Source organism: Geotrypetes seraphini, chromosome 5, assembly GCF_902459505.1.
Source record: "Geotrypetes seraphini chromosome 5, aGeoSer1.1, whole genome shotgun sequence".
NCBI lineage: Eukaryota > Metazoa > Chordata > Amphibia > Gymnophiona > Dermophiidae > Geotrypetes > Geotrypetes seraphini.
The window spans coordinates 13,856,072-13,878,200 of NC_047088.1; the positions used below are offsets into that span (position 1 = coordinate 13,856,072).

At 45.8% G+C, this 22,129-nt stretch overlaps 1 protein-coding gene across 1 annotated transcript in view; it reads left to right on the top strand.

The window, feature by feature from the left end:
• Positions 1 to 18,908: 18,908 nt before the first annotated feature.
• Positions 18,909 to 22,129, top strand: part of CDX4 (caudal type homeobox 4) — a 46,223-nt gene continuing 43,002 nt past the window's right edge. The window contains exon 1 of the mRNA XM_033946865.1: positions 18,909 to 19,429. Coding sequence (XP_033802756.1) covers positions 18,991 to 19,429 — 439 coding nt within the window. The 5' untranslated portion in view covers positions 18,909 to 18,990. The remainder of the gene's footprint in view (positions 19,430 to 22,129) is intronic.

Below are 22,129 nucleotides of genomic sequence, written 5' to 3' on the forward strand. Positions count from 1 at the left end.
GGAATCTCTTGTAGAGGCAGCCCTTCAGAAACAAGTGGATGTGTTCGCCTATAACATAGTATAAAACAGTGGTTCCCAACCCTGTCCTGGAGGAACACCAGGCCAATCGGGTTTTCAGGCTAGCCCTAATGAATATGCATGAAGCAAATTTGCATGCCTATCACTTCCATCCTATGCAAATCTCTCTCATGCATATTCATTAGGGCTAGCCTGAAAACCTGATTGGCCTGGTGGTCCTCCAGGACAGGGTTGGGAATCACTGTCCTAGACAACCTTTCATTAAAAAAAAAAAAAAAAAAAGTAGTATTGAAAGAGAAAAACCCTTCAAATATACAAAAACAAAGAAACTCTTGGAGAAGAGGAATAGTAGATGGCATGGTTAGGCTTTAAGAACATAAGAAGTTGCCTCCGCTGAGTCAGACCATAGGTCCATCCTGCCCCGCGGTCCGCTCCCGCCCATTGCCTGAGTAGTGATCTATACCTATCTATACCCCTCAATCCCTTTTTCTTCTAGGAATCTATCCAAACCTTCTTTGAAACCATTTATCTGTCTTCATTGTTCCGTTTCTATATCATTACATTACATGAGTGATTTCTATTCCGCCATTACTTTGCGGCTCAAGGCGGATGACAACCAAACTAAAAGAAAATTACATTCAAAATTTGAAGGAATAGAATAAGCGATGACATGGAATTTTTAAGGTAATATATGTTGGGTAAAGAGTTGCCAAAGGGAAGTGGAGGTCTTTAGGAGATAAGAATAGGGTGAAAATGACTTTTGGACATTTTGTGGGATACGGCCAAAGACAGACTTTAGATGCCCCTCTATGAGCTATTTTTACAAAGGATCGCTAGCGTTTTTAACTTGTTTAGCAACCATCAGTACCCGATCAGAGCTACTCTTTGGGGTTTAGCCAGGTACTAGGGACCTAGTGAGAACGGGCTACTGGACTTGATGGACCTTTGGTTTGACCCAGTATTCTTATTCTTATGTTATTATGCTTTCTTTTGAAGTGTGAAAGTCATTTATCATACTGCCTTGTTCACTTCTTTTTTTATAGAAATATGTATATTGCAATATCATTTGTAATATGAATAAAGTACATTTTTAAACATTAGAGAGATTTTTTCCTACAGGAAACTGGGCGAGAAATAATCAGCTGATGCTCAGGCACTAGCAAAGGGCAAGGAAGACCATAAGAACATAAGAAGTTGCCTCCGCTGAGGCAGACCAGAGGTCCATCTCGCCCAGCGGTCCGCTCCCGCGGCGGCCCATCAGGCCTATTGCCTGAGCAGTGGTCCCTGACTATTTCTATAACCTACCTCTACTCCTATCTGTACCCCTCAATCCCTTTGTCCTCTAGGAACCTTCTTTGAAGCCCTGTAACGTGCTCCTGCCTACCACAGCCTCCGGAAGCGTGTTCCATGTATCCACCACCCTCTGGGTGAAAAAGAACTTCCTAGCGTTTGTTCTAAACCTGTCCCCTTTCAATTTCTCCGAGTGCCCCCTTGTACTTGTGGTTCCCCATAATTTGAAAAATCTGTCCCTGTCTACTTTTTCTATGCCCTTCATGATTTTGAAGGTTTCTATCATGTCCCCTCTAAGTCTCTGCTTTTCCAGGGAGAAAAGCCCCAGCCTTTTCAGTCTGTCAGTATATGAGAGGTCCTCCATACCCTTTATTAGCTTAATTGCTCTTCTCTGGACTCTCTCAAGTACCGCCATGTCCTTCTTGAGGTACGGCGACCAGTACTGGACACAGTATTCCAGATGCGGCGCACCATTGCATGATACAGTGGCAGGATGACTTCCTTCGTCCTGGTCGTGATACCCTTTTTAATGATACCCAACATTTTGTTTGCTTTCCTTGAGGCTGTGGCACACTGTGCCGACGCCTTCAATGTTGTGTCTACCATCACTCCCAGGTCTCTTTCAAGGTTACTTACCCCTAGCAGTGATCCCCCCATTTTGTAAGTGAACATCAGGTTCTTTTTCCCTACATGCATGACCTTGCATTTCCCTATGTTGAAGCTCATTTGCCACTTCTTGGCCCACTCTTCCAGTGTCGTCAGATCCTTTTGGAGATCTTCGCAGTCTGCCGTGGTTTTAACCCTGCTGTATAGTTTGGTGTCATCCGCAAATTTAATGACCTCACATTTTGTTCCCGCCTCCAGGTCGTTAATGAATATATTGAACAGGAGCGGTCCCAGCACCTACCCCTGCGGAACTCCGCTCGTGACTCTTTGCCAGTCTGAGTAATGGCCCTTTACTCCAACCCTCTGTTTCCTGTCTGCCAGCCAGTTTTTGATCCATCGGTGGACCTCCCCTTGCACCCCGTGGTTCCATAACTTCTTAAGCAGTCTTTCGTGTGGTACCTTGTCGAAGGCTTTTTGAAAGTCAAGGTAAATGATGTCTATGGATTCTCCTTTATCCACCTGGCTGTTTACCCCCTCAAAGAAGTACAATAAGTTTGTGAGGCATGACCTACCCTTGCAGAAACCATGCTGACTCGACTTTAGCTGTCCATTTTTTTCGATGTGTTCACAGATGCTGTCCTTAATCAGCGCTTCCATCATCTTTCCCGGGACCAAGGTCAAGCTCACCAGCCTGTAGTTTCCTGGGTCACCCCTTGAACCCTTCTTGAAGATGGGAATGACATTTGCTATTTTCCAGTCCTCCGGGATCTCTTCAGTTTTTAACGATAGGTTGCATATTTGTCGAAGTGGCTCTGCTATTTCGTTTCTTAGTTCCTTGAGTACCCTTGGGTGAATGCCGTCCGGACCTGGCGATTTGTCGCTCTTTAGCTTGTCTATCTGCCTGAGGACATTCTCTTGGCTTACCTCTAGTTGGACCAGCTTATCATCCTGATCTCCATTTACAATCTCTTCGGGTTTCGGAATGTTGGTTGTATCTTCCCTCGTGAAGACTGACGTGAAGAACTCATTTAACTTGTCAGCTATCTCCTTTTCTTCTTTTACCACTCCCTTTCTGTCTCCGTCATCCAAGGGTCCCACTTCCTCCCTTGCTGGTTGCTTCCCCTTAACGTACCTGAAGAATGATTTGAAGTTTGTTGCTTCCCCCGCCAGTCTCTATTCATATTCTCTTTTTGCTTTCCTAACCACTCGGTGACACTCCCTTTGGTATTCTTTGTGCTCCTTTTGGTTGTCCTTTGTTTGGTCCTTTTTCCATTTTTTGAACGATGCTTTCTTGTCACTTATCGCCTTTTTCACTGCATTTGTTAGCCACACTGGGTTTTTTGTTCTATTTTTTTTTTGCACCCTTTCCTGAACTTGGGGACGCACAGGTTCTGTGCTTCGTGCACAGTGCCCTTGAGTAGGGTCCAGGCTTTTTCTACGGACTCCATCTTCCTTGTGTTGCCGTTCAGTTTCTTTCCCACCATTTTCCTCATGGCATCATAATTCCCTTTTTTGAAGTTGAGTGCCGTCGTTGTGGTTCTTTTCACCTTTGATGATCCAATTTCTAGCCTGCAGTGGATCGTGTTGTGATCGTTGTTTCCTACTGGGGCTAGTACCGCCACCTCCTTTGCAGGTCCCCCTAGTCCATTGAAGATTAGGTCAAGAGTGGCATCTCCCCGTGTTGGTTCCGTGACCAGCTGTTCCTTGAAACAGTCCCTCGTGACCTCCAGGAATTTGGTCTCCCTCGTGCAGTTTGAGTGCCCGATATTCCAGTCTATCCCAGGGTAGTTGAAGTCCTCCATCACCACCACACTTCCGCTTTTGCATACCTGCCTCAGTTCAGCCTCCAGGTCCTGGTCGATTTCTTCCGGTTGTCCAGGTGGGCGATAGTACAGACCCAATTTTATGTCTGCTCCAGTTCCTCCCGGTAGCTTAACCCATAGTGATTCCAAGCCATCCACCCTTACTGTTGTTTCCATCCTGGTTGAGGGTATGGAGTCTTTTATATATAGCGCTATTCCGCCAAATCTTGGCGGGCCCGATATTCCACAGCATTTTGCTGACTGCCGCTGGCATTAAACCCTGAAATTCAATGCTGGGCCATGTCTGAGGCATCAGCATTGAATTTTCGGGTTTGCAGAGCTGGCGACCACAAAGGGCTCCTTTTAGAAAGGTGCCTTAGGGCCTTAACGTACGGAATAGCGCGCACTAAAATGCCGTGCGCGCTAGCCGCTACCGCCTCCTCTTGAGCAGGCGGTAGTTTTTCAGGTAGCGTGCGCTAATCCGGTGCGTGCATTAAAAACGCTAGCGCACCTTTGTAAAAGGAGCTCATAGAGGGGCATTTTCAGCAGGGCAGCTAAAGTCTGACTTTGGACGTATCCCACAAAATGTCCAAAAACTGAGGGAAACATCCATTTCTGAATTTTTCCAATTTTTTTTTTTTTAATGACCTATTTATACATCTTGGCCCCTAAGGTCGTCTACTTTTTGGGGGCCATTTTCAAATACAAAAAGTCCATGTTCAAAATATCCAAATCAAGCCCATTTGGACGTGGGAGGGACCAGCATTTTAATGGACTGGCCATACAGACATCCCACTAGGGCAGTGAGGCACCTTTAGGGTAGAGAGTTGCGCGGGGACAGAAATCCCACCCATCCCTGCCAGGATCCTCTCCGTCCCCACCTGTCCCCCGCCAGGATCCTCTCCGTCCCCGCCTGTCCCCACCAGGATCCTCTCCGTCCCCACCCGTCTCACGCCAGGATCCTCTCCGTCCCCACCCTTCCCCGCAAGGAATTACCTCCATCTCCGCCCGTCCCCATAAAAAGCAGCAATTACTTCTGACAGGATCATCAATTCCACAGTTTATTTTGTGTTTGAGCTGCTGTTTTCCTTGTGGAATCTCTTTGGTGGAACCCTTTTTTTTGTTTTCTGTTCAGGTAATTAACTTATAAACCCCCTCTTTTACTAAGGCTGACGTGTCCATTATATTATATGGACGAACCCTGCTTCCAAAGCCTTCCATCCCCGTGGGAGTCCCGTTGGATAGAGGGGGGGGTCCCCGTGAGCCAGAGGGGAGGCCCCTTGGGAGTCCCGTGGGTTAGGGGGGATTCCCGCGATCCTCATTCCCGTGCAGACCTCTACTTTAGGGGTCACTGCTGTGAACTTCACATAAAGGGTGCAAGGTAGATATTTCACCTGTACTCGCCTGTCTACTGCCCCAATAGCCCTTTTGGCTGCAGGTATTACCTATAAGACAGTACAATAGGTTTTTGTGGTCTCAAACTTTCCACCATAAATATAGTGATTAGATTGGTCTTAGGCGTCTGAGCCAATCAGCACAGGGAGCAGCCTAAGGCCCTGATTGGCTCAGACGCCTAAGGCCCCTCCCCAGATTTTCTGTGCTCCAAAAAAGCATAGTTCATTTGGGCAGTTGTCCAGCTCTCTAGGCTTGTTGAGTCTTTGAGGCTGTTTTCCTATATTTGTCCTATATTTTTCTATATTTGTCCTATAATTCCTATATTTGTCCTATATTTTTCCTATATATGTCACACCCTCAACAGGAAATAAAAAGTGTGTTCCTTCATTTGGTTTGGTTATTTGTAAAACACATACACACCCCATCTGTGCCCATAGAAAAAAAATGAAAAAACAGACAGACCTGTCAGATTTTAAGGTCGGCATTTGCAGTTTACTTATGGCACTGCAAATGTTAGGCCATCGATCGGATGGCTTGTTTCAATATTAATGACCTCATTTTAATAGTAATGAGGTCATTTGCATACCAGTCGGACTTTTGTACAACCGCACGGAAAACCATGTGGTGAGCCATTTTCAACACTGGGTTGGCAAATTCTGACAGTTGCTAAACCAATCAAAGTTGTTTAGCAACCATCAGTACCCGATCGGAGCTACTCTTTGGGTTTTAGCCAGGTACTAGGCACCTAGATTGGCCATAGTGAGAACGGGCTACTGGGCTTGATGGATCTTTCGTTTGACCCAGTATGGCTATTCTTATGTTCTTATGCTTTCTTTGAAGTGTGAAAGTAATTTATTTTGCTTTGATCCCACTCTCTTGTTAAACAGGAATCTTCTGTGCTTATCCCATACCTCGCTGTTTTTGACCCTACTATCTCTATTGGGAGGGCGTTCCAGGCGGATCTTTGCCGAGCTCCAATATCCACACTTCTACTATGGTCCCATTGCTTCATTTCACAGAAATGAAATTTCATCTAGTGACTCTGAAAAATTATATAATGAGGTAACCATTCTCCAAATATAGAAGAAAGAGAAGGAACAGAAACCCCACGTAAAAATAAACAAAAGAAAAACAAGTGGGGAACAATCTTTAGAAATAGTACATATAAAACCATATATAAGAAATAGTCCTATAAGCAGAATGTCCTTATTGTAGAAGGATCCAGTGGATGACCCCGATTAAAACACGAGACTTTAATGTACCCTGTTTTGAGCATTTGATTCATCTACGAGTCCTGCAGAGGTTTTAATTTTAGAAGTTTGTATTTCTAGCATTGGAGTGACACCTAGTGGACCCATAATTACACCCCCGAGGCAGAAACACGGACCGTGTCGGGTCATCCACTGGATCCTTCTACAATAAGGACATTCTGCATATAGGACTATTTCTTGTATATGGTTTTCTATGTACTATTTCTAAAGATTGTTTGTTCCCAAGGTTGATGAGGTCTCTCCCATTCTCCACTTGGCTTTCTTTGTAACCATTCTGCAAGCCATCGCCCCTATGTAATTCTGCATCAGGACCAGCAGCCTTTCTCCAGCCATAGCCAATCTTAGACGTGTGAGTTAGCATTGAACAACGATATTAGGCGGGGGGGGGGGGGGGAGCCAGAGGAGCTTTCCCTTTCAGTTAACACACTTTACAATGCACGGGGATCTGAGGTAGAGAATGACATGGTGACAAAATTCATCACCGTTCCTGTCCCCGCAGATAACCGCAGGAAATAATCCCATGTAATTTTGTAGTGTCTATTTCAATTTCAGTCCTTCTACCCCAGCATTCTTCAACGCAAAGCTTGCGGATCAGTGGTTGTGGCCATTCATACTCTGTTCTTATGGGAGCCAAGGATAATGAAGCCATTGTGACATCACTGATGTGATTGACTCTTAGGCACTGGTGGAATGAGGCATTATGACATCACAATATCTGCTCTGGATACCAGAGACTGTCATTCTTTGGTGTCTATCTCAACCTCAGTCCTTCTACACCAGCATTCTTCAAAGCAAAGCTTGCGGGTCAGTGGTTGTGGCCATTCATACTCTGATTCTTATGTGAGCCAAGGATAATGAAGCCATTGTGACATCACTGATGTAATTGGCTCTTAGGCACTGGTGGAATGAGGCATTATGACATCACAATATCTGCTCTGGATACCAGAGACTGTCATTCTCAACCTCAGTCCTTCTACCCCAGCATTCTTCAAAGCAAAGCTTGCGGGTCAGTGGTTGTGGCCATTCATACTCTGATTCTTATGTGAGCCAAGGATAATGAAGCCATTGTGACATCACTGATGTGATTGGCTCTTAGGCACTGGTGGAATGAGGCATTATGACATCACAATATCTGCTCTGAATACCAGAGACTGTCATTCTCAACCTCAGTCCTTCTACCCCAGCATTCTTCAACGCAAAGCTTGAGGGTCAGTGGTTGTGGCCATTCATACTCTGATTCTTCCCTCTCTCCTTAAAGAATGACATGAAGATGGTTTCCCGCGGTTATCTGCGGGGACGGGAACGGTGATGAATTTTGTCACCGTGTCATTCTCTAATCTGAGGCTCCTTCCCCTTTTTGAAATACTATATACACTAAAACATACTAAAGGCAGGGTGGGGAAGAAAATGATTTGCCGCCATTTCTCCCTGATAAAGTTTATATTTAAAGAATATAAAGGAGAGGTATTTTTGGAAAGAATTTGATCTTCTCTCTTGTTTCCTTCACTCCCATCTCTCCACAGAAAGAAGTGGGATTCTTCAGCCCAGTGGTGTGGTAAGGGTGAGCAGCACCCGGGCCGGTGGTGTCCCTCCCCTGCCCTCCCCCCCCCCCTGATGCGCACATGCCCCCTTCCCTCATACCTTTTTAACTTCTCTGGCACGAGCAGCGTGTCTGCGTCGATGTCCGCTCGCCCCTTTGGTTTTGCTTCCTAGGCGCTGCTCCCGGACGTGACATCAGAGAGAGCGCCGATGCCGACACAAGCAGAAAACTCAGGCCGGGGAAGTAAAAAAACGGTCTGAGGGAAGGTGAGGGGAGGGAGGGAGGGGGTGGAGGGGAGGAGGGGTTCCACATGCCTTACTGCACCACTGCTTTAGCAAATTGATATCCTGTCCTGGTGGACCACCAGACCAATCGGGTTTTCAGGCTAGCCCTAATGAATAAGCATGAGAGAGATTTGCATATAATAGAAGTGACAGGCATGCAAATCTCCCCCATGCATATTCATTAGGGCTAGCCTGAAAACCCGATTGGCTTGGTGGTCCTCCAGGACAGGGTTGGGAACCACTGCTCGAGGAGACTCCCAAAACAGTTTACAATATTATAGAAACACGCCTAGGCAATAATAACACAGAAACAAACTTAAAAGCTGCCTCCTAAGCCCCCTCCTCTACCAAAAGCAGAAGTAAATAGCCAGGTTTTACAGTGTTCGTGGAAAACTCTTTCTAAACTAAACTAAACCTTGGGTTTATATACCGCACCATCTCCACGAATGCGGAGCTCGGCACGGTTTACAGGAAGAAAGATGAGAGAGGAACTACAGTGGAGAGATTAAAGAGTTAGGTGTAAAGGGGGAAGGTGAGAGGCCTAAGAGGGGGGAAGTGTTACAGTTTTGAGAATAGCCAGGTTTTTAGGTGTTTGCGGAAGAGTTGGAGGGAGCTTGAAGTTCGGAGAGGGGAGGTGAGGTTATTCCAGATCTCAGTGATTCTAAAGGGGAGGGATGACCCAAGTCTGTGGAGGCTTTTCTTGATTAGGCTGAGGTAGATAGAATTGCAATAATCCAATCTGGAGAGGATGATGGATTGTACTAGGACTGCGAAGTGTTTTTGGTGAAAATAGGGTCTGACTTTCCTTAGCATGTGAAGGCTGAAGAAGCATTTCTTCACCAGGGATTGGAGATGTTCGTTGAAGGATAGAGAAGAGTCTAAGGTGACACCCAGAACTTTGCTTGAGAACTCGAGCTGTAATGGGGGGCCGGTGGACAATGGGATGGAGGAAGGTAGATGGTCTAATTTTTGGCCGAGCCAAAGGAGTTTTGTTTTGGACTCGTTTAGTTTCATATGCATTGTGAATGCCCAGGATTGGAGGTTCTTTATGCATGAGGATATGTTTGTGGAGAGGTTAGTGAGGTTCGAGTCGGTCTCAAGGAGGACGAGGATGTCATCAGCGTAAGTGTAAAGAGTTTCAAGGGGGGATAGTTGGAGTAGTTTCAGGGAGGACATGTAAATGTTAAAGAGGATTGGGGAGAGGGGTGAGCCTTGTGGGACACCACAAGTCGGGGTCCAGGGGGAGGATGAGGTGCCGCTCATGTTAACCATGTAAGAACGGGAGCGCAAGAATTTGGAGAACCAATCAAGAACTATGGAGCTAATGCCTATCTCGGAGAGTTGGAAAATTAGAATGTCGTGGTGGACAATGTCAAAAGCTGGCGCCTAAGTTAACTGAGACACTCCATAGAAACAGCAAAATAACATTAAAGTGCCTATCAGCACCTAAATCTAAGGCTCCATAATTGCGCCTATGCGGGAGGTTTTTTGTTTTGGCTTTTAAAAAACTATTTAAATCACTATACAAACACAAAGGCCTCAGGCCCCAATATCAACACAACAGCAATTACAAAAGCAAAAAGCAGCCAACCAACAGGAAAGTGAAAGCAGTGGCGTACCTAGGGGGGGGCGGGGGGGGGCGGGCCGCCCCGGGTGCCAGCCCTAAGGGGGTGTTCCCGGCCTTGCCGTTCAGTCCCCCGCCACCCCCGAAGGACCGCTCGCCCCACTGACCTTCCTGCACCACCTGTGAAGCAGCCCGCAGCAGGATCGCGAAGTCAGCGTCAGCATCCCTGCGCTGCTTCCTGCGCCGCGATCCCGCCCCTCCTCTGACGTCAGAGGAGGGGCGGGACCGTGGCGCAGGAAGCAGCGCAGGGATCGCTGACGCTGACTTCGCGATCCTGCTGCGGCTGCCTCATAGGTGGTGCGGGGAGGCCAGGGGGGCGAGCGGTCCTTCGGGGTGGGTCGGGGCATCAGGCCTTCAGGGTGGGGCGGGCGGGCAGGCAAGCAGGCTTTCAAGGGGGAGGGGGTGACAGGCAGGCAGGCCTTCAAGGGGAGACAGGCCTTCGGGGGGGGGGGGGGCAGACCTTCAAGGGGGGCAGGCCTTCAAGGGGGGCAGGCAGGCCTTCAGGGGGGTGCAGGCCTTCGGGGGGGGGGTGTAGGCCTTTGGGGGGGTGCAGACCTTCAAGGGGGTGCAGGCCTTCAAGGGGGGAACAGGCCTTCAAGGGGGGAAAGGCAGGCAGGCCTTCAAGGGGGGACAGGCCTACAAGGGGGGGGGACAGGCCTACAAGGGGGGGGACAGGCCTTCAAGGGGGGGTGCAGGCTTCAAGGGGGGTGCAGGCCTTCAAGGGGGAGACAGGCCTTCAAGGGGGGGAAAGGCAGGCAGGCCTTAAAGGGGGGACAGGCCTACAAGGGGGGGACAGGCCTACAAGGGGGTGGGACAGGCCTTCAAGGGGGGGACAGGCCTTCAAGGGGGGGACAGGCCTTCGGGGGGGTGCAGACCTTCAAGGGAGTGCAGGCCTTCGGGGGGGGGTGCAGTCCTTCAAGGGGGTGCAGGCCTTCAAGGGGGGGAAAGGCAGGCAGGCAGGCCTACAAGGGGGGGAGAAGCTACAAGGGGGTGGTACAAGCCTTCAAGTGGGGGACAGGCCTTCGGGGGAGGTGCAGACCTTCAAGGGAGTGCAGGCCTTCGAGGGGGGTGGTGCAGGCCTTCAAGGGGGGACAGGCCTTCAAGGGGGGAAAGGCAGGCAGGCCTTCAAGGGGGGACAGGCCTACAAGGGGGGGGGGAGAAGCTACAAGGGGGGGGGGGAGGCCTTCAAGTGGGGGACAGGCCTTCGGGGGGGTGCAGACCTTCAAGGGGGGGACAGGCAGGCAGGCCTTCAAGGGGGGGACAGGCCTACAAGGGGAAGGGACAGGCCTTCAAGGGGGGTGCAGGCCTTCAAGGTGGGACAGGCAGACCTTTAAGGGGGGACAGGCCTTTGGGGGGGGACCATGATTTAGAAGTACACGGAGGGAAGGGGGTGTTCAAAGAGACATGCATATGCCAAACTTTGGGGGGGGGAAGAAATAATGGGTCTGAAAATAGAGGAGAGGGAGAGAGATGATGGACCATGGGATTTAGGGAGGGAAGGAACAGAAAGGGAGAGAAATTGGACACAAGGGATGGTGTGGAGGAGGGATAGAGATACTGGATAGGAGGGTAATTAGGAAAAGAAAGGGAGAGATGGTGGACTCTGGGATGGTGGGGAAGGAGGGAGAGATGCCGGATGAAAGGGTATTTAAGAAAAGGTGGATCTGTGGAGGGAGATGAAAAAAAGGAAAGATACCAGACTTCCTGGGAAGGGAAGGGAAATGGAAAGGGAGGACAGAGTTGGCAGATGGATGGTTAGCATGCAGAAAGAAGGAGACCCTGGCAAGCAAGTTATCAGAAGAAAACCAGAGCCTTGGACCAACAAGATTTGAAATATAACCAGACAACAAAAGGTAGAAAAATTAATTTTATTTTCTGTTTTGTGATTATAACATGTCAGATTTGAAATGTGTATCCTGCCAGAGCTGGTGTTGGACTGCAAACGTGAGCTAGGATTTAACAGAAAGAGGAAAAGTCCTTTTTGTTTCTTTATTTTATTTACACCACAGCGCCAGTGTGGTTAGGAGAAGCCAAAGGGGGTGAAAAAGCTATAAAACCCACCAGGAGTTTTGAAAAAAATCACCCAACTGGGCAGGAAAATCGAATTGAAAAACCAATTCAATAGGGCTGAATCGAATCAAAATTTTTTTTTCCTGTATCTGGCAGCATTAGTTTGCGCTACTGTCTTAGACTTTAGGACCTGGGATTGGGGAGAGATGGCATCCTCAGTACTTTATAATGCAAGTGAAACGAGGATTTGGTCAGACTTTTGAAGGGTCTGCAGAAAAAAAATATTGTATAGGCCGGGGACATGAGACAGCAGGAAATGGGAACTTTTCTTCCTTCTATTTTTGTGAATGGAAAGGCTGAGGATGTCAGAGAGGTCAGTTAAAATATGTGCTTTATAAGAAAATATAATAATGTGTTTTATAAAGTTAATAGCATAGCTGGCCTACCCAGTGAGGTGTTCCTAGTGGTGATGGTGGCAGTGTGTCAATGTGTTGAGAGGAAGAGGTGGTCTGGGAAATTCTGCTGAGCAAACTCCGGGCCCATTTCCACCCCCCAGTTAGTCCACTCCACTCAACTGATTCACACACTGAGTGGGTCTTTGGGTGTTGTTTTGGGATCTCTTCCAGTGGTTTATCTCCTTCTGGTCCAAGGAAGGAAACTTTGTTATCCTTAGCATTGACCTACAGAATATGTTTGTAACAGCGCTGCTTGTGTGGCATTAGGCTATGTAGTGATTGAAAGAAAAAAACAGACCTTTGCACATTTTTGCACTATATGGTGGGTGTATGAGGAGATTCACATTTCCTGCACAGCTAAGTCCATGTGAAGTTACCTTGTGCTGTATTTGACATCTAGCAAGGTCTCTGTTTGAAAGGAAAGATCTAAACTTAAAAATGAAGTGGCCAGAAGTTATGGTAAAAGCAGATAGTGTAGCTGGTTTTAAGAAAGATTTGGACAAATTCCTGGAGGAAAAGTCCATAATCTGTTATTAAGACATGGGGGAAGTGTCTGCTTGCCCTGGATCGGTAGCATGGAATGTTGCTACTCTTTGGGTTTTGACCAGGTATTAGTGTCCTGGATTGGCTACCATGAGAATGGGCTACTGGGCATGATGGACCATTGGTCTGACCCAGTTAGGCTATTCTTATGTTATGTTCTCATCTGTAGGGGCCTTTGTTTTCACTTCTTATTTTAATGTATTTTTTTTCTGGGAACTTATCAGTGTTTTTTATAATGGGAACAAAAATGGAAGAGAATTAATGTGTGTGGAATGGGGGGGTAACTAATTTCTTCAGCTAAATAATTCAATCCACTTCAAACAGACATAGGAGAACTTGTGCACCATTCACACACCCTCCAACCAAAAACGTCAAAAGAAAAAAACTGTTCGACAACCTCCTAGCCATTCGAGCTGCAACACTCGACCCCCAACTCTACAACCAATTGATATCAACCACAGACTGCAAAACCTTCAAAAAGAAATAAAAACCCTTCTACTCAAAAAACACATAAAACCGAACTAACACAATCAGAACTGTCCCAAGCATCACCTGCAACTACTCCATATGTACTTCTAATATCATGACAATTTAGACATAATTTATGTTATGTTATGTTTGGAATAATGGTTACATATATGAGGTTCAATAAAAGAAAATTTTCACTGCCTGTTTCTATTCTGACCATTTATTCCATTTCATGGTTATTGCAAAAAAAAAAAAAAAAAAATTTTTTTACATGGGGGGGGGGGGGGTGTGTGTCAAAAAATGATGGGCCCCGGGTGCCACATACCCTAGGTACGCCACTGAGTGAAAGCGCCCACTTTTAATGCCACTCTGGGCATGGCTAATGCCGGACGTGGCATTAGGCGCCGTACAGCGCCTACGTAGGCACGATTCACAACAACAATAGGTCCTGGAAATGTAGGCCTGGAAAAACCCGAGGGGAGGGGGCCATGCGTCCGGGTTTGTCCGTCATTAAATATGGTAACTCTGCTTATGACTCTTACTAAGGCTAAGCATGTGTAGGAGATGCCGGGGACGTGCCCTACCTTTCCCACACAGGGCAGGTGCTCACTGAAGCACTGCGTTACATGCCAGTCTCTTCACCCCCTCCCCCTACACAAAAATGACTAAGATCCCTCCCCCCCCATGCATGTAATGCTGAAAATCCCTGTTGCAATGGTTAGGATTACCAGACACACTTCCGACAAGTGAACAGGTTGAGGGGCAGGGCTGGGGCAGAACTGGAAGCGGGTCATCTAGTAATCCCAGCAATGGTACAGTTAGGCAATCAGTCCCCCCCAATGATTGTGACCCCCCCTAAATAACCATGACTCCTCCCCCGCCAAACAAGCAAGCTATCCTCCACTTAACTCCCCCAAATGACCATGGCTCCTCCATTCAAGACTACCCCATCTAATCCCTACCAGACTCTTCCCCACCCACCCCCTGATCCTCTAGAGCCCCAGGACATACCCAGGGGTCATCCGTGGTGGGCTACTGGAACAGAGGCAGAGTGCTGTCCCACTAGCCCACTTTGGAGAGGCTCTAAGGTATTCTGGAGGTATAAAAGAGGAGGGTCTGGTAGCACATAGTTAGGGTGGTCTTGCTCAGGGAGGTCCTGCTCAAATGGGGGAATCAAGAGAGGGCGTGATTGGAGGGAAGGCAGAACTTTGGTTCTGAAGCAGATTACAGCAAGAAAGCCTCAACAAAAGAGAGAAATACAATATGTACCTTTAGAGTTAATCAATCTAAATTTCCACCTTTTGAACATAAGCGTTTATCATTCCCTCTGTAGTCCTCTACCCTCTCTCCCTCGTCATCCTTTTCTGTTTCCCTACATGAGCAGCTTGTATTGAGTCACCATTCTTTTGTCCAGTGTGTCTGTCATAATTAGACTGTAAGCTCTTTCTAGCAGGAACCATCTCTTACGTATTTAACGTACAGCGCTACATGCATCTGGTAGCACTATAGAAATATTACATAGTAGTGGTAGTAACTACTGCCCAAGGCAGCTGCCCTCCTGGACTGGGGATAGCGCTACTATACCTACTATCTAACAGGAAGTCATTCACAGCTGAGCTCGTTGTCACTCTTACATTCCGCCTCAGTCACACCCAAGCGCTGCCCATTTAGGTGCTAAGCAGACAGCGCACAATTCTTACCACACTGGCTCTTTTAAGAGTTGCCATACTGGGACAGACCAAAGGTCCATCAAGTCCAGTATCCTGTTTCCAACAATGGCCAACCCACGTCCCAAGTACTTGGCAGAAACCCAAAGAGTAGCAACATTCCAGAGCTGAGATTGTGATGTCATAATGCCTCATTCCACCAATGCCTAAGAGCCAACCTCAGCAGTGATGTCACAATGGTTGGTTTTCTTCTACTTGTGCCCATTTACTAGATGCATTTGCCTCACTGAAATGAAAAGTGTGGTTTAACTTGCATGTTTCATGGCTTCACATCATATTTATTAAATTTTCTATACTCTTCTCCCAGGGGAGCTCAGAATGGTTTAAATGAATTTATTCAGGTTTTGGCAGGCTCACAATCTATCTAATGTACCTGTGGCAATGGGGGGGATTAAGAGACTTAGCCGGAGTCACAAGGAGCAGCATGGGATTTGAACCCACAACCTCAGGGGGGTGAGGCTGTAGCTTTAACCATTGCCCCTCCAATGCTGAGCCCGCAGCAATCGGAGATTTTAAAGCTGCTAACCCTCCCAGGCTGAAACTAATCCAGAAATTCAAGACCAGAACTGCATAGCTAAGTCAGCCCCAGATCCAGACATTATGCAGGCATTGGCAGACATTCAGTGGTGGCACCTATGTGAAGGAGTGGCCCAGTGGTTAGAACAGCTGCCTCCACCCCCTGAGGTTGTGAGTTTGATTCCCACTGGAGCTTCTTGTGACCTTGGGCAAGCCACTTAACACTTTATTATCCCAGCTACAAAATACATACCTGAATAAAATATGGAAACCACCTTCATTGTAACAATACACAGGAAAAGCACTGTAGAAGTCCTATGCCCTTTGCATAGCTAACTAAACAAAGATAGGCCTGTCTTTTGTGTGGTTCTAGCTGCCTGCAACAATGCTGAATTTAATGGGTGCCCACATAACTTCCAGCTCCACCCACCGACTGCCCCAGCATTAACAGCAGCTCTGCAATAGTCCAAGCGGTCCATTGCTGCTGACCATCGGGCAAGGCCTGCTGAGCAGGGCATTAGTGAACAAGAGCTTCTCCCCTTTCAATTACTTCCCCCATGGGATCTCTCTTGGTCCTAAAAAGGTAGTGCGGGTCTTGAAGGATTAGTATTATTATCTGGTAACATCTCCAAAATGTCAGTTTTCTGGCATGCAGTCTATGAGATAATAGAGCATGGATAGGCAGAGAAGATAGGCCTTATGGTCCTATTATTTTTATCTAATTGCAAATTCATAGAATTCTTCTGATTCGGTTTACATGAATTTTTTCAGGTATTCAAGCCTGCCTCAGGGGTGTGTCAATTGGATCTAGTTGATGACTGGATCCAATCAAAGGATCCAGTTGATGACCTGACATGGTCCGTGTTTCGGCCTCCGGCTGGAGGCCTGCCTCAGGGGTGTGTCAATTGATCCACTAGGTGTCACTCCAGTGCTGGAAATACAAACTTAAAAAAGCTTCTTGACGTATGTATAGCTCGTGTACCCTGGTTCTTCAGCTTTGGGCTTTCGTCATGAGTTGTACATACAACAACAAGCTTTTTTAGATTTGTATTTCCAGCACTGGAGTGACACCTAGTGGACCAATTGACACACCCCCAGAGGCCAAAACATGGACCATGTTGGCTCATCAACTGGATCCTTTTACAATAAAGACATCACACCTATAGGACTTTTTATTCATGTTTATATTCAGGTGTTTCAATTAATCAAATGTGATGGAACACCAATAGTATATATGATGCAATTTAAATCAAGGGAAAAAAGACCTCAAAATACCCCAAGAATGCAATCAATAAGTCACAATCATATTGGGGTTGGGTATCATCATAGGTCAAAAACCCTTGAATTTTTAGTTTTAATGATTTCAATTTTATATTGTGATTTTATATTATTTTTATAATTAACTTTTCATTATCATAATTAACATGTTTTTGATTTTAAGTTTATAGAAATAAAGGATTGTTTGTCTCAACGTTGACATCGTCTATCCTACTCCCCACTTCTGCTCATTCAGATTACTGAGGTCCAATGACCAACACTTATTAGTCATCCCTTACTTAAAATTATTATAATACACGACGGCACTTCATCTTTTCCGTTACAGCTCCTCAAACATGGAATTCCCTCCCTATTTACTTAAGAGAGGAGAAAAATTTGGATAATTTTAAGAGCAAACTGAAAAGCTTTCTTTTTAAAGACACATTTAATGACTAAAAGGGACTGTCTAGGAGTTTCATTTTTATTTTCACAACTTCTTTGAGATTCTTCGCCCTTTCCCTTCCTATTGTTTTCAACCATAAGTGTCTTTTCTTCTATTAACCAAATTGTATTTCTTTCCCTATCCTTTCCTCGCGTTTTATTATGTTTTGTAAGGTTCCGTTTTTTTGTTAGTTTTGTTTGTCCCCCCAATTTTGTAATTTTATTGATTTGTTCATCGCTTAGAATTTTGAATAAGCGATTAAATCAAATTTCATAATAAACTTGAAACTTTCATAATAATAAACTTGCTCTTTCTGTTGGACTTTGCATAGGGTTTCTTTTCTTTGTTCTACCTTCAAAGTTCGGCACCCTTTGTACAATCACACTCAGCAGCACCTAAAGTGAATTAGCCACTGGAAGGCATCTACAACTTAGACAGGGTTTTCTTGGCCTAAAATATTGGGGCCTAACTCAGTCCACACCAAACTCCGCCCCTAACCATGCCTACTTTTCAAGTATGAGCCTCAGTTTAGACGACCACTTGGGACCTATAAAGTTAGGAGCCCAGCAAATTGCATTTTTTTAGGTTATTCAATTAACAGCGCCGATTGAACTAACTAAACAATTAAGATAGGCGCCTATTTCGGCTAGGCGCGCCAATCGAGATGCCGAACCGTAGGTGCCTTTTATAGAAGCAGGGCCTTGGTGCATGCTAAGCTTTATTAAAAGGGCCCCAATTATTATTTATGGTACATCAAATAAAACCATAAGAATAGCCTTACTGGGTCAGACCAATGGTCCACCTAGCCCAGTAGCCAATCCAGGTCCCAAGTACCTGGCAAAAACCCAAAGAGCAGCAGCAACATTCCAGAGCTGAGATTGTGGTGTCATAATGCCTCATTCCACCAATGCCTGAGAGCCAACCTCAAAAGTGATGTCACAGTGGCTTGATTGTCCTTTACTTGGCTCAAATAAGAATAGCCTTACTGGATCAGACCAATGGTTCATCTAGCCCAGTAGCCCATCTTCATGGGGGCCACTAGTACCTGGCAAAAGCCCAAATAGTAGCAACATTCCATGCTACTGATCCAGGGCAAGCAGTGGCTTCTCCCATGTCTTTCTCAATAACAGACTATGGACTTTTCCTCCAGGAAATTGTTCAAACCTTTCTTAAAACCAGCTACGTTAATTGCTCTTACCACAACCTCCGGCAACGCGTTCCAGAGCTTAACTATTCTCTGAGTGAAAAAAATATTTCCTCTTATTGCTTTTAAATATTTTTCCCTGTAACTTCAACAAGTGTCCCCTAGTCTTTGTAATTTTTGACAGCCAAAAACTGATCCATATATTGTACAAAAGCGAGCTTATAATGGTGTCATCAGGATGGCTTTGCCTACATCGATTTTCAGAGATGTAAGAAAACCTTGAAGCCAGAAGAAAGTGGAAATGAGGAAGTTTGGGGGGGGGGGGGGGAGAGAGAGATCTGTAACATAGGAAGCAGCAGAAGTCACAGTAAGGTGGAGTTGGTCAGACAATCAGCCCTTCATTTGAATGCAAATGTGATTTTGTGGGAAGGTATCTGTGACATCAGGCGGACCAAAGTAAACTGTTACCACCAGCACCTGGTTTCACTGTTGTTAACCATGTGTAGCAAAGAGACATCGGGACAAGCATGAGACATCTATAGGGCAAGAGCGAATAACGACCAAGCCGCAGAATGTCCCGACAAAATATAGTCCAGCTATGAAAATTGGGTCTGGGAACTATCCTTTGGGTAGAGAAAACAGCATGTATCCAGGATCCATGAGATGTACCAACAGCAGCCTGCCAGCACAGAACTTTGTGTCTACGCCGGCATATTCGGATTATGTGGGATACCATCCCATGCCTGGAATGGACAGCCACGAGCAGTCTTCTGCAGGATGGGCTTCTCACTATGGAACGTCCAGGGAGGACTGGAATACTTATGGCCCTGGTCCTTCCAGTACAATTGCTGCGCCCGTAACTGGCTTATCTCATGGGCAGATTCCCTACAGCTCCCCTGACTACAACTCCTTACACCCTCCTGGATCTGGGATTTTACCTTCAATAGATACCATTCACAGAGTGCAAATCTCTCCAAACAACCAGAGGCACAGTTCCTATGAATGGATGGGGAAAACTGTACAGTCCACCTCCACTGGTAAGCAGGCTAAGTTCCACCATGCAACTGGCTCTGAATTTACTCTTCCAAATAATATCTATAGCATTTTGGGCTGTTGTTGGGGGTTTTTTTTTCCTTTAAATTTAGATCAAAGGTCAATGGGACTCCTCCTCTTTTGAGTAAAGCACATGAAAACTAAAAAAGAGATTTTTGTGGTCAGTATCACTGCTTCCAATAATAATTCAACAGATTCAAAGCCAGATCATGGACAGATTCAAAGACTAGGCAAGAATCCAACAATGATATTGGTGATTGTAGGTGGGGGTTTGGGGGGGGGAGGTTGTTTGGGGTTTTTTGTTTTGTTTTTTTGCAGCACCTGCTCTGTTTTAAACTTCATATGTTAAATGGTTTATGGCACATCCATACATTACATTATGTATTTTTCTAATGCTGAATAATGTTAAGGAGGGAATTTTTAGGTGGGGGTTTATCTGTTGGTTTAAATGTATATGAGCCTTTGGATTGGTGCAAATATTTGCAAATTTTCGGGTCTTTCTTGCCCAAGCCTTAAATCTGACTCCTACTTAATTTCTGATTTTTACTGCTAAGAAATATACATGGATGTTTGCGGATGCTTTTGGGGGGGATATACGAGGGACCGCTGGAAAGTTCTCAGCCCAGCCAAGAAGAGAATGATGTGGAGCCAAGAAACTTAAAAGTTATTCCACACTTTTCTTGGCATTTTTTTCATTTCAATGATATGAAAAGTGTGGATCATCTTTTAAGTGTCATGGTTCTACATCATTCGCTTCTTGGCTGGGCTGAGAACTTTCCAGTGGCCCCTCGTATTTTTTTTGTTGAAACGTGCAAAAGGAATTTTAGTGCAGGGCTTTTTTGATGGGTGCTAACTTATTGAATAGGGTCACTAGGGGATTTCACAATGATCTTTCAATAGATACGGTAACTCTCCTAGCCTGTTTGACAAATTTCAAAGCCAATATATTCAGCGACAGACACTGGCAACCACAGAAGCACACTGTGGAATATTGAAAATCTTTCCACATGCAGAGACTAACAGACCGGAAGCTGAAGCTTTTCTGTTTAGAATCCACGGCGGTGGAAGAAATGAATTCCTGACTGCATCGGTCTGCAGTTTGGCAGCAAAAAATTTCATACTACTGGAAAATCAGAGCTTATATAAAACAACATCCCCCCCCCTTTTACAAAAGCATAGTGTGGTTTTTAGCACTGATCATGGCGGTAATAGCTCCTCATGGAATTCCTATGAGTCTCGGAGCTGTGACCGCTGCTATAATCCACGCTACGTTTTTTTAAAAAAGGGGGATTATTTGTATATCACTATACCTACACAGTTTGTTGTGGTTAACAAGTCAAAAAAGCTGAACATCCTCAGAACAAATACAATATTCATTACTCTATCATAAGCTTACAATACAAATACATTTTGAGCTAGGTCTGAAATAAGTAGAAGATGCAATGCAGTACAATGTCTGTTACTCTATCATAAGAACATAAGAGGTTGCCCCCGCTGAGTCAGACCAGAGGTCCATCCTGCTCAGCGGTCCGCTCCCGCGGCGGCCCATCAGGCCTAGTGCCTGAACAGTGATCCCTGATTAATTTTATAACTTACTTCTAATCCCATCCCTATAATCTACCTCTACTCTTATCTGTACCCCTCAATCCCTTTGTCTTCCAAGTACCTATCTAAAGCTTCTTTGAACCCCTGTAGCGTGCTCCTGTTTATCACATCCTCCGGTAGCGCGTTCCATGTATCCACCACCCTCTGTGTGAAAAAGAACTTCCTGGCGTTTGTTCTAAACTTCTCCCCTTTCAATTTCTCTGAGTGCCCCCTTGTACTTGTTGATCCCCTTAATTTGAAAAATCTGTCCCTGTCTATTTTTTCTATGCCCTTCATGATCTTGAAGGTTTCTATCATGTCTCCTCTAAGTCTCCGCTTTTCCAGGAAGAAAAGCCCTAGTTTTTTCAGTCTGTCAGTATATGAGAGGTTTTCCATACCCCTTATCAGTTTAGTTGCTCTTCTCTGGACTCTCTCAAGTACTTCCATGTCCTTCTTGAGGTACGGTGACCAGAATTGAACACAGTACTCCAGGTGCGGGCGCATGTAAGATATAGATGACCATATAATTGGGAGTAACTCAGGGCCCATATGAGCTACTTGAAACGATAGTGATTTTTCCACATACGGTCTCTTAGATCAATTGTACCTCTCAAAGAAGGAAAAGAAAAAAATGTTATTACGCGAAGCACGAGAAGGGGCCGCATGGTCAGACGACTCCGTCATATAATTTCGTAACAGACCATGCAATGGCTTGTCCACAAGGCAGTCAAATTTAAACATGATATGGGCCTCCACACGAAACCAATGAAGCCTGGTCTGATTTCTTCAGGCCAAAAATAAGTTGCACACCAGGTCCCACTGTGGTGCAATGGTTAGAGCTACAGCCTCAGCCCCCTGAGGTTGTGGGTTCAAACCCGGCGCTGCTCCCTGTGACCCTGGGCAAGTCACCTAATCCTCCGCTAGATAGGTTGCGAGGCCATCAGGACAGATTAGGAAAATGCTTGAAGCACCTGGATGTAGAACTGCTTTGAATGTGGTTGTATAACTTTAAAAAGGCAGTACACAAGTCCCATTCCCCAAAGAGTGCTGAAATATACAAAGCCAATTAAAATGCTTCTGAGCACTTGTTAGATACACAA